The following is a 12,234-nucleotide window of genomic DNA, read 5'->3' as shown; positions in this document are numbered from 1 at the left end:
CAGGTATGACAGGTCGTATGTTAGGCTTGCTACGGGTCCCGGCGATCTTAAGTCGATATGGATCCTAGCGCCGGTAGCGGTTCGATTTCGAGTCGTTACAGAAGGCACAGCTTATGAACTTCATAGACCTACGATAGCCAACTGGATCCAATCTCGCTGGTAGCCAACTGGGCCCAACCCTCGCTAATCGCTAACTAGTCACTCCCATCTAAAGAGTTTTAAAAATAACTAAGACTTGTGACAGGAGGAGACATCAATATGTCTCATATGATATCCTAAAATAAATATATAGAAAAAAATCATAACAAATTGTGTCAACCCTTATCTTCCTATTAATTTTTACTAATTTATTTTAATATTACTTCTTGAGAATTTAATGTTTGAAAATTACGATTTTAATCCCTAAAAACTCTATGATATTGACACTTAACACTTAGCAATTTTAATCCCTAAAAACTCTATGATATTGACACTTAACACTTAGCAACCCTGCGTCCCCAATCTAGTTCAGAGGAAACTGGGAAAGCAGATTGGGAAATAATACGTTAAAAAATTAAATTACTTTTTATATTCTACATTTTCCTTTTCATTCACTTTTTTCAACTTAATAAAAGTAAAAAAGATCTTAATAATTTTCAAATTGAATTAATATTATAAATTATTTATATTAAAATTTTACTATTATGAATTTTTTTAGTTTCTCAATAATTATTTTGGGACAATTAATTAATGATTAATACGAATTGCGAATTTGAAGAATTTCTCCCGCCATATACCTTTACTAATTGTACCCTCATTTTTATATTTCTCTATTTATTTATTTCACCATTTATTTTTTCTCATAATTAATAAAAATAAATTTTAGTTTATAAATGTAAAAATATGTTACTTAATATTTTTCTTCTTTATTTAAGAAATAAATTTTATGATTCTATCACATTTATGAATCTGGATTTTGTTTGAAAATTTTCTTTTGAAAAATAATAATTTTTCAGAAGGACTCGGACATGGTCTTACAGGATCCGGCTGGATTTGAAATTAATTTTTTTATATAGATACTGTTTTAAATATTGATAAATAAAGTTTAATAGATGATTGGGATAAAACTTTTTTTGTGAGGGATAAAACTCCTTTATTTAAGCTGTTCTAACATTTACCCACTTGCATGCAACTGAAACCAAACTTGTTAAGAGTGAATAGTTTTAAGCATCAACTTATTCCAAAAGGATATGAACAAAAGCAACAAAAAGTTTTAAGTATCATCAATTCAGACAGCTTAAGCTACAAGCTGTGGAACAATTGACATGAACTCCCATCAATCCTCTGAATCATCTGCAACATCATCCCTTGCCATGGAACTACTGTCCAAGAATGGATTTGATTCCTCAGCAGAGTCTGCAAACTCTTCTTTGTACATTTCTTCTATCATAGGCTTCCACAGCCGTACTCGAGCATTTATGAACCAGTTTGAAACCTGGGTACGCCAAAACCAAGCCGGTTCATAAAAGGAAGAAACATGAAGGTGTTGTTTGAAAAGGATATTGCAATACTTAACTTGATTCTTGGTCAGGCTTGTCTGTGATGCCAACATTAGCTTCTCAGAATCATTTGGATACCTGTGTCAGCAACAATCAGCAAGATATACAATTTATTAAAGATCTAGCATTTATTTTAAAAGCAACTTACGGGTGCAAGAAGTGCTCAAAAAGCCAAGAGCGAAGGATGGTCACCGAGGTCTCTGGTAAGCCTCTGATGGGTCTCCATGCTTGCCTTTGGCTTTGGATCATTCCAAGCTGTTGAAGAGACATCCGATTATGTCCTGTCTCTTTATCAAACAGACTAAGTCGCGACAATCCCTTGCTGATTTTCGGTAAATCTTGTGAAAGTGTTCTTCTTGTTGCTTTGATTTGAGACAATATAGCATCTCTCAGGTTGCAGAAGTGTCGGGACATGGCTTGGAGGGCTTGAGCAGTATAAGATTGGGCCGTCCCGAAACCCGCTATCTCCTCAAATGATGATATTACTTGTTCCATTTGATGATAATACTTCTCATATCTTCCCTCAATCTGAAAAATGCAGTGATTAATACTGGAGTTTAGAATCCAAAACGGCAACCAGAATTTTCAGACAAAGGACTAACCTCGTCCAGCAATGCCACAAGCTTTGTAAATTTAACCTGAAGCTCATGTCTATCAGCTGGTATGAAACCATTACAGCATAATTCTGCTTTTAATTCAGAACAAAGTCCTAGAGCTCCTCTTCTTCTACTAGAAAACAACTTCCCCACAAGCTTTTCATTGTTAATTCCAGCTGCTTTGGCATTAACACTAACAGTTTCTTCTAAGAGGACCTGAGCAGGCTTTAAATACCTCGATTTCTTTATAGCAACGGAAAAAGATTCTGTTCCATAAGAAGTGGAAGATGATCTGCTTTGCACGGTTGATGATGAAGCAAATGCATTACAAGTGTAAGAATAGTGATTGTTTACTTGTTCAAATCCAGGATTACAATCTTTTCTTGCATATTCTTCAGGAAACAAGTAACTGGGGCTAACAAAATCTGAATTAGTGGATCTCTGCCTGTATTGAACTTGAGAAGCAAGCATGTGAGGACCAAGAGACAATGACAGCCCCTGAGGTTGATGATTGGTTGCATTTGCAGCTCCAAGAAGATCCATTAAATGTCTAGTGTGGCTAACCTCAGAGTCTTGTTCCATTGAAGGAGCTTGTACAAGGTCTATTGACCTAGACATTCTTTCTCCATGAGAATGTGTGCTTGGCATTAAACCAAGAGACTGAGGGAATGTGTTGCTGTCTCTTAAATCTGAACCATAACCATTGAAATTCTGGTTTTCGAACTGGTTTTGACTGGTAACAAAGCCTGAGATGAAGAATTGTTGTACCATACTAGAAGCTAGATTTTGGGGTGAATCATGTGAAACCATAGTAACCAGTAGAAAAGAAGAAACCCCCCACCCCCCAAAAAAGAAGAAGAAGAAGAATATTGGTTTAACAGAAAGAAGTGCTGTGAATTAAGAAAGTTACATGTGAAAAGTGTAGTTCATAATTTTATACGAACTGACTTTTGGGAAACAAAGTTCATTGATAGCGAAAAGAATGGTAGTGCGAAACCCAGTTTAGTGCAGGCAAATAGCAAAATTTCAAACTAGAAGAACAGCAAGAAAATTACAGAAAATAAAAGCAAGAGAAGAGAGAGAGAGAGGACGACGAGAAACAAATTTGTAATAAAGCGTAAACAGAAGGTAAAAGTACAGAACCAGTAGAACAGAATTCAAGAGAAGCCAATATCTCATTAATATTTTCCGCTAGTCCAACTCTCTCATTGAATTAACAAAATCCAAGGAAACCCCCTAAAGATCTAATGGAAATCATTATTTTATTATATGCATAAAACAATGAAGGCCAGAGGCTCAAGGCAGAAGATCCACCAACCAATGGCAGCTAAATACTTCTGTTTACGCTAATAATTCACAGAAGAAAGCACAGAGCCCATATTTCTTTCTGAAATATAAACAGAGCAGGTCTAAAACTAAGCAGCCAAAAGCTATAATGCCTAATAGGCTAATAATATAGTTTCTGATAGTTGTGCAAAGGAGTGAAGTTAATTGGTCAAGAGAAAAAAAAAAGTGAGAGAAAAAGATGGTCCCCCAGCTTCGATGAGTCATGACCATAAAACAAGAAGCAAAAGCATCAACCCTTCAGCTTTAAGTTCATGCAGTTGTATTTCGTTGGCTGACAATGTACTTTCAATGCAAGAAAAACAGTGAATCTCTCTCTCTCTCTCTCTCTCTCTCTCTCTCTTCACAAGAGCAAGAGGGAGACCTCTTAACATGTTAAATTGTTTTATTTACTGGGTTAGGTTGCTTTAGACTGAAAAGGAGGATAAAATTGTAAGCTATCTTTTGCATACTCCCAGTTTTAAGATTGACTGTTTTTGAGACTGTAACCATATGGGAATAACTATCTTTTTTTCCCTGTTAGGTGTTGTAATCATGCACAGAGATGTTGAAAGATCACTGAAAATAAAAATCTTTTAAGAATGAAGAGAAAATAAAATTGGGATTCTTGCTCCAGAGAGAGAGAGAGAGAGAGAGAGAGTTTTGTGGGTGTGGTTCGGTCATTGATGTGCTGATGAGATGATTCTCAGTGTTTTTTCTTGGGGGGCTAGTCCTTTTACATTAGCTTTAGTAATGATTGCCGTTTTTGTTCCTTTGTCCTCCTCCAGTTGTCGCTCTCTTTGTTTTTTACTAGGACCTGAAAATGGCTCACCCTCGCAAGATTAAAGGTATCTGTGTATTCTGAAGTCTGAAACTATCCCAGTAAATTTCAACCAGATGAATACAACTAACTCTGCTTGCTTTCTCCCCACAAATACTCTTTGACTTGGTGATTGGTGGTCGCTAGTAGCAGGAGTATCTAAATTTCACCTAATAGACAAGAAGAAGATACGAACAACAGCCAGGGGAGGATGATGTAGATTTTTCACTGCCACTAAGATTCCAACTCCAGATCTTGCTTTAGCCACAACTTCATTATTACTGAGCTAAAATTCATTCATAATTTGGGTCCAAGTGGCAGAAACTTTAGCAATTTATCAGCCAGCCTCGCCTTTCTAATTCTCATCCAGTAGTCGTTTTCTTGCCTATGCAATGCAGGATTAGCTGCCCAGCTCAGGAAAACTTTACTACAAGAAGAAAAGATGATCATCTCCTAAGCCATTAGTGCACTTTCAAGTATCAAGCAGGAACAGAAGGCATGGAGCCAGGAAGCAGAATGCACATATGTAACCAACATTGTGGTTTGTAGAAAAAATAAACAACTGAAAAAGACTAATGAGATCAGAAAATAGCATCAAAGAAACCAGAAAGCAATAGACATATAAAGTGGGACCACATCTCACATCTCAGCTGCTAGAAAATTTTAATGTCTGATATCAAGACAAATCATGAAGCAAAAGAAAAGAGAAAAAATCCTTTAATTTACTTTACTTTAGAGTTAAATTAGTAGAGCAAAACCTGAAAAATCATTCTTTGACAAGACATATTCTTGTTAATCATGCAAGGTAAGTTTCAAGTCACATATACATCAGAAAATTTCTGAATGTGATACAATCAGTGTCACAATAATGGAGTACTTTTACAAAATTCCTTATTCAACAGTGTACACAAGACCACAACCATTTTATTGCATCTTTACAAATATGCCTACAATTCCACCAATCTATTTTTATATTACAAGCAGACTTCATGCCCGTATGTACATTAATATCTATAGCAGCATTAGATTTCTTGTATCAAAAACTATTAGAAAATAAAATAATGAGTTCCAGGCAGTATCACAAAGCATGTAATTTCTGTTTTTGGCTATCCACAACTTGATTAATCCTTCTGTCGGCAAGAATGATTTTTTTATCAATAAAACCAAAAGCACTAAAGCAAGAACAATTTATTTCAGACCACAAAATCACGTAACAGATGGGAATTTCCAAGCCTGTCTTGTTGCTTTCCCATATATATGCAATGATAGTCGATCGTGTCAGGTCCCATGGAGGAAGCTGCTATATTGTTACCTCTGATTTGATTCCCACCGGACATGGGAAAAGCATCACTTTCATGATGTTGCAGTCCTAATGCAAGAGACACTTGATTGCCAATTGCAAATCCACTCAACTCTGATATGTCATATGAGAGAGCAGCAGGCATAAGACTCTCATCACCATGCTGGTTACTTGGGATATCCTTGTCTAGATAAGGGCTTTGTTCATCCATGTTAGATCTTTGGTTGCCCTGGAGTTTTGTAATCCTAGAATTTGTGACATCTCCAAGAGAATTATTCTGAAGCACTGTTTTTGCTACAGGTTTGTTCATTTCTATGTCAAGAAGGGGATCAAACTTTAAGGCATGAACTTGACCTGTGCGGTTACTATCAGCAGCTGCAGACGTCAAACTGTCTTGCAATTCATCTAGCCTATTCTCAGATACCAGTTGATTCTCTCCAAGTGCTTTGGTTGCATCATCTAGAGAAGATTTAGAGTTTGCTTCAGAATCTGCAAATTCTTCTTTGTATATTTCCTCAACCATGGGCTTCCAAAGACGCACCCGTGCATTAATAAACCAGTTTGCAACCTGATCCAAATATGACAATAATAATCATGGCATGTGAACAAAGAAAAGAGAAACTCGACAATTCATATGGATCTTGAGTAATACATTGTCTGGAGAACAACAGATACTTCTCAAGTACACAGAACAAAGGCACACATGAAACTCAAATAGACAAGTTCACAGGATTCGTGCTAAGGAGATCCTCGACATAGAGGTTCAAAAATAAAACGCCAAGCAAGGAACAAACTTCATGAATTCAGTCATCATCATCATAAGAAAATTGCGAGCAAGGAAAAATATGAATGACCTAGATTCAGAGAATAAGATTTCTACCTGGTTTCTGGTTAATCCTGTCTGTTTTGCTAGAGTGATTTTCTCCGAGTCATTAGGGTAGCTGTTCATGTGAAATCAGGAAAGAGTTGCATAAATAAATAAACTGATATTGCAAAAAAAAAAAAAAAATACAACTGCTACTGAGAGAACTAGCATCCAGAAACATACGGATGAAGGAAATGCTCAAAAAGCCAAGCTCGAAGAATTGAAACAGAGCTCTCAGGAAGGCCCCTTTGAGGCCTCCATGCATGACGCATAACACCAAACTGTTGGAGAGCCCTCTGTTGCCTGAGTTGCTGATCCACATAGCGGAGACGTGGTATCCCTCCTTGACCATTAGGAGAGTTACTTTGCTCCCCGAGTCTTCTCCTCGTTATTTCTATCTGGTTGCTGATTGCATCACGCAAACAGCGGAAATGACGGGAAATTGTCTGGATAGCAAGTGCTGTGTATGATTTAGCTGCTCCTTGACCAGCCACCATGTCAAAAGAAGACACCACAATTTGCATTTGATGGTAATACTCTTTGTATCTTCTATCCACCTATAGAAAAGCATATCATTTCTCAAGCACAGCCACACGCAAAGAAACATAATGAAATTATCCAGATAGATTCAGCAGGAAAATGGGCTTACCTCATCCAACATGGACAAAAGCTTTATCTTCTTGTTCTGAAAATCTTGTCTTTCTGCAGAAGTTAACTCGGAAGAGGAGTTGGCAGTTGACTCATTAGGGCCAGATGAAATCCCACTTGATGTTGGAAGGATAGATTGGCTGCTAGGTTTCCCATCATTCTCCTTGATGTCATCAAAACATTTGTTAGATTGGAGCTGCTTTAAGGCCTTTCTGAGATTAACGACTTCATCAAGAAGTTGTTGAGCTGCCTTGAGGTATTTAGAGTTTGAGGTAGCATTAGCATAGCCACAAGTTTCATACATATATGCATCAGAATGCATATCTTTTTGGGCATCTAAGCACTGAGGATTGCGAGAAACCTCTGTTCGGATAAGGTTACTTTGATGATTTTCACCACCACCGGAGGATAATATCCACTTCCCCATTACTGGAAGATGTGGACTCGATGATGAAGGTAAAATTAGGCTGGGATTTTGATATTGAAATGAAGGAACAGAGACTGCAGGTTGCATCTCTGTGCCAAGTCTTAGAGATAATCCCTGACATTGAAAATTCTGTTCACTAACATGGTTGCCTGCTGGATCAGTTGACGCTGTGTTTAAATGTCCATCAATAGGTTGCAAACTCATTGTGGCACTTGTAGGTGGAATGAACATCATCTCATTTCCATCTCCAGCAGATGCAAATTCAGCACAATGGTCAGAAGACAAGGAACTCTCAGTTAAAAATTCTGAATAAGCTCCAGCAGCAGAAGCTTGGTTCACATACATTGTCATGTTATTAGGATGGGAGGGAAGTTCAGAATATGAAGAAATTTTGTGGTCTCCTGGATATAGGCTTTGCAAGTTCTCTTTTTGGCTGCTTAAACTGGGGTAATAAGTAGACATCGTCTTCTCCTTCCTCTGCCTCACAACCTCAGGTGAAGTGCTCTAAGATGAATGAGAAAGCACTCCCAGTTCTATCCATAAAGTGACAGCCACTGATATTAATGCCCCGACAATAAGCCCATCATGTATCAAATTCTGACAAAACAGAAAACCATTCAGATGTCATTCAAATTCTTAGACTAATGGCACGCACAACTAAATTCTTACATCTTCAGTTTCAGTTATAAACAGGTCTTTTTATGAAATTTTAGAACATTAATGCACAAAATAATCCAAGATTGATATAAGGAAACAGTGGCAACAACCTGATCAGATTTTCAAGGCACAGCGGATAGTATCCAGGGGAAACTCACAGCTAAAACAAAACCTCATCCACACAAAACTTCCCCCCCAATCAAGGTAAAGTTACAGAAAAGTTCAAGAGAAAAAAAGTACACATAGATAATCAGTAATTCCCGCGAAACCCAGGTAACTGAGCTGAAAGTAAGACAATAAGGAACCCAACAGCTAGCCAAGAGTGCATAAACTTTACAGGTATATAAAACCCATATGTTCTTTTTGCAATTTTCTTTAAATATAACTCTACATCAACACCATAAAAACTTGCATTCATGTGCAGAAGAAACCAGAAATTTCAAAGGAAAATTCAACAAGTAGATAAAAGAAAAATCCAGGTATCATGAAAAGCTCAGACACAAGTTAGAACTTAGAGCTGTCCATGGCCGCCTATGGAACTTACTGAAATTAATCCTGTTTGTAATAATCATCATATCATCCAAAGCCAAAATAAGAAACACCATAAATCATAAGAAGCACACACTCACAAGTCACAAGCCACAGCAATCAAAGTGAAAAGCCCACGAATATAAAGAAGCTCTAAGGAAAGGTGGACACCTAATCTAGAACCTCCACTGAATCACACCATGCTTAAATCCCAAAATTAAGCTACAAAGAGCTGCGTGTGTCTCAGTTGATTTTAGTTTCTCGTGACCATCACCATGTAAAAGAAAACTCAAATAATTAAAAAGCACACGCAGTATGAGCAATGATTACTGATAAGTAATGATTCAAATACTAGAGAGATGGAAAAGGGTAGAGATCAGAGTAAATACCTGAAAACCCCATAGAAATGAAATGATGCGGCTGGGACAGGGAACAGAAAAAACCAGAAAACTCCAAGACAAGATTTTTATTATAAAAGCAAAAACACAAAAGCAATCCCAAGAAATACAGATGCTACCCACAAAGGCATAAACACAAACAGAAGCAACCCACCCTCCTTATCATTGGAACATTGACGCCAAACCCAAATAAAATATAGTATTATTTAAACATGGACCAACAGCAGATACCCACACCAAAAAAAATTATTGAATAGTTTAAGAATATGTGTCTGGTAATGATTCCAGATTTCTCACATGTGTAGAAAAAAAAAATGAAACTAGCAATGGTGGTTGTTCCTTGAATTCATGTTCATCCTTGTGAGAAAATTTCATTGCTTAAGAGAGTTTCAAAACCTAACCACCAGTTGGTAGACCTGTAACCACACCATACCTCCTTAAGCCTGCTTTTTAACGCATAATAATGCTTCTCTCTCTCTCTCTCTCCATAATTGGCCATTTGGGAATTCGGAAGCATCTAAAAGCCTTTGATTGGTGGTTTTTTTCAATCTCAGTTTTATTATTATTTTTTTAAATATCGGGTAGCTTGTTCGTGTTAGCTGTACTTGGGAGTAGTTGCGAGTCACTGATTCACGCGTTAACACGTGTCTGCTTTTACACGCTAGCTGCTGACGGTTGCTACAGTTTTTCTAGTTTTTTTTTTTTATCCATGTTATTTTATTATTATCTTCAAACTGATGAAATTTTCTATTTATCTGCCTTAACCAGCTTTCTTTATATATATATATATATATGTATTTTCTTGACAGCTTATGTTTTCAAGTATACAAGATGAACTACAAGTTTAATGAATTTATTAAATAAAATAGATGCCATTTAAAATTGGATAATGAATAAATAAATTTAAAGTTGTTTACCAAGTAAATAATTAATTAAATGAATGATATTTTAATCAAAAGTTGTGAATTATTTTAAAATAAATTTCAAAAAATAATTATATATATTAATACAGAAAAAAACATTACATCATGCAATGAGAATTAAAATAAAAATATTTAAACATAATATGAGTATCACACGAAAACTTCTATCCAATAATAAATCATTATTGAAATATAAGAAATAATTCACACGTAAATTGAAGAATTGGTCAATCACAATGAGGTTTGGGCAGATGAATCTGTAAGATTCGTTGCAGCCTAGGGAACTTCAATGGAAGTGTTATCACTTGACAAAAAGTGGAATCCACTTCTCAATTTGGAGCAAAGCAAAAGCAATGTGAAAATGCCTAATGTGTTGCTCATTTACTGGTTCATTAAAGTTATAATTAGGTTTAAACAAATTTATAATTTGTTTTAATTAAAAATAAGATTGAATTGGAATCAGAACTAATCATGCGTTTTGTTTGACCAAATATATATTAATTTATATAAAACTTAATTCTAAAATAGATTATGAATACTTGGATAGAAAATATATTTAGATTTATATAATTATATTAAGTTACGCTCTTAAATTTATATATTTGTATCAAGTGATATATATAATATTTTTTATTTTTATTTTTAAATTATACTTTTATATTTAATAATATTATTAATTAATATATTCATAATAAATATTTTTATTATTGTAATTTATACCTGATTTTTTAATTTTCACTATTATCAGTATGTGGCTTTTTAATTTTCTATTATTATTATTATTATTCTATAATTTTTTAATTTTTATGATTTTTTAATATAATAAATTAATCACAATAAAATAAAAATTTTAACATATATATAATTTTTAATAATAAATTATAAAAAAATATATTTAATATTATTAATTAATTATTACTATTTTTTTATCTTTTATTTGAATAATAACAAATATTAAGAGATTGTCAATTATACTATTAACTTTATATAATTATGTTATATGATATAAATTTATATTTTTTTATAATTTTTAATTTTATTTCTATATAAAATAATAATTAATACATGTTATGATCTTTTGATTTTTTATTTTTAATATAATAAGTACAATTTATTATATTAATGATTATTAACTTTTTGATTTCCTACTATTTTAAAATATAATATATTATTGATATTAAAATAAAATTTTTATTATATTTTGTTATTTAAAATTATTATATATTTTATTTTTATAATAAATATAATATTAAAAATATATTTATAAAAATAAATAATTTTTAAATTCTACACTACTAATTCTCGATTCCTATTTCAAAAAATAAATAAATAAATAAATAATTATCCTATAAAAATATATTTAAATAATAAAAATAAATAAGTTACATATTTAGATTGATATAGTTATACTAAATGATATTTTTAAATTTGTATATTTGTAAGTGATCCACTTAATATATATAATTTTTATTTTCAAGCTATATTTTTATATTTAATAATATTACTAATTAATATTTTTTAATAATAAATGAAATTTATTATTTTTATCACTATAATTATATATAATTTTTTAATTTTCTATCATTACTATTAATAATTAATAGTGACTTTTTAATTTTTTATAAATTTTTTAATATAATATATAAATTTCAATAAAATAAAAATTTTAACATATATATTTATTTTTAATTTTAATAATAAATAAATCGTAAAAAAATTATAACTAATATTATTAATTAATTGATAATTCGTGCATTTTATCTCTTATATAAATAATAATAAATATATGAGAGATGATGAAATGCATAATTAATTCTAGATAATTATGTATGAATTTATAATTTTTTATCTATATAAAATAATAATTAATATATATGTTAAATGTAATTTATTAATAAATATAATGTTAAAAATATATATATATAAAAGTCCATAATAAAATATTATGTAAAAAATTTTCACTATCTCACAATAGTATTAATTTATTGATTTGATAATTTTTTAAAATCATATTTAATATAATTTAATTAATAAATATTATTTTTTTTTGAAATAAAAATATTATATATTTTTATTCCTTAAATATAAATAATTATATAAAATTTATATAAATATATGTAATTAATTAAAATTATTATAAAAAATATTAATTATGAAAAAATAAAAACAATTAAAGAATTAATAAAATTAATTATATAAAATATTATCAAA

The 12,234-nt window shown here is 32.4% G+C and overlaps 2 protein-coding genes across 7 annotated transcripts; both read right to left on the bottom strand.

Moving 5' to 3' along the window:
* Positions 1-1,199: 1,199 nt before the first annotated feature.
* Positions 1,200-5,034, bottom strand: LOC110606516 (BEL1-like homeodomain protein 11). Of its 2 annotated transcripts, XM_021745364.2 has the most exons (4): positions 2,141-5,034; positions 1,687-2,066; positions 1,556-1,616; positions 1,200-1,474 (listed from the first exon to the last, which is right to left on the bottom strand). In XM_021745364.2, the coding sequence occupies exons 1-4, from the start codon at positions 2,942-2,944 to the stop codon at positions 1,316-1,318; spliced, it is 1,404 nt and encodes a 467-aa protein (XP_021601056.2). In that variant the 5' UTR covers positions 2,945-5,034; the 3' UTR covers positions 1,200-1,315. The 2 variants fall into 2 exon arrangements, with proteins under 2 accessions (XP_021601056.2, XP_021601055.2); XM_021745363.2 differs by having other exon boundaries at positions 1,200-1,616.
* A 147-nt stretch (positions 5,035-5,181) lies between these two features.
* Positions 5,182-9,548, bottom strand: LOC110606515 (BEL1-like homeodomain protein 3). 5 transcript variants are annotated; one of them, XM_043953280.1, is made up of 5 exons: positions 9,534-9,548; positions 7,092-8,114; positions 6,626-6,999; positions 6,458-6,518; positions 5,182-6,145 (listed from the first exon to the last, which is right to left on the bottom strand). In XM_043953280.1, exons 2-5 carry the CDS (start codon positions 7,977-7,979, stop codon positions 5,471-5,473), a joined length of 1,998 nt encoding a protein of 665 aa, XP_043809215.1. In that variant the 5' UTR covers positions 7,980-8,114; positions 9,534-9,548; the 3' UTR covers positions 5,182-5,470. The 5 variants fall into 5 exon arrangements, with proteins under 5 accessions (XP_043809215.1, XP_043809212.1, XP_043809214.1 ...); XM_043953277.1 differs by lacking the exon at positions 9,534-9,548 and adding an exon at positions 9,092-9,527; XM_043953279.1 differs by lacking the exon at positions 9,534-9,548 and adding an exon at positions 8,719-9,085.
* Positions 9,549-12,234: the final 2,686 nt, after the last annotated feature.

The sequence above is a fragment of the Manihot esculenta genome, chromosome 18, assembly GCF_001659605.2.
Source record: "Manihot esculenta cultivar AM560-2 chromosome 18, M.esculenta_v8, whole genome shotgun sequence".
Classification (NCBI taxonomy): Eukaryota; Viridiplantae; Streptophyta; class Magnoliopsida; order Malpighiales; family Euphorbiaceae; genus Manihot; species Manihot esculenta.
Note: the sequence above shows the minus strand (reverse complement) of the source record. Positions and strands in the feature narration are given on the sequence as shown.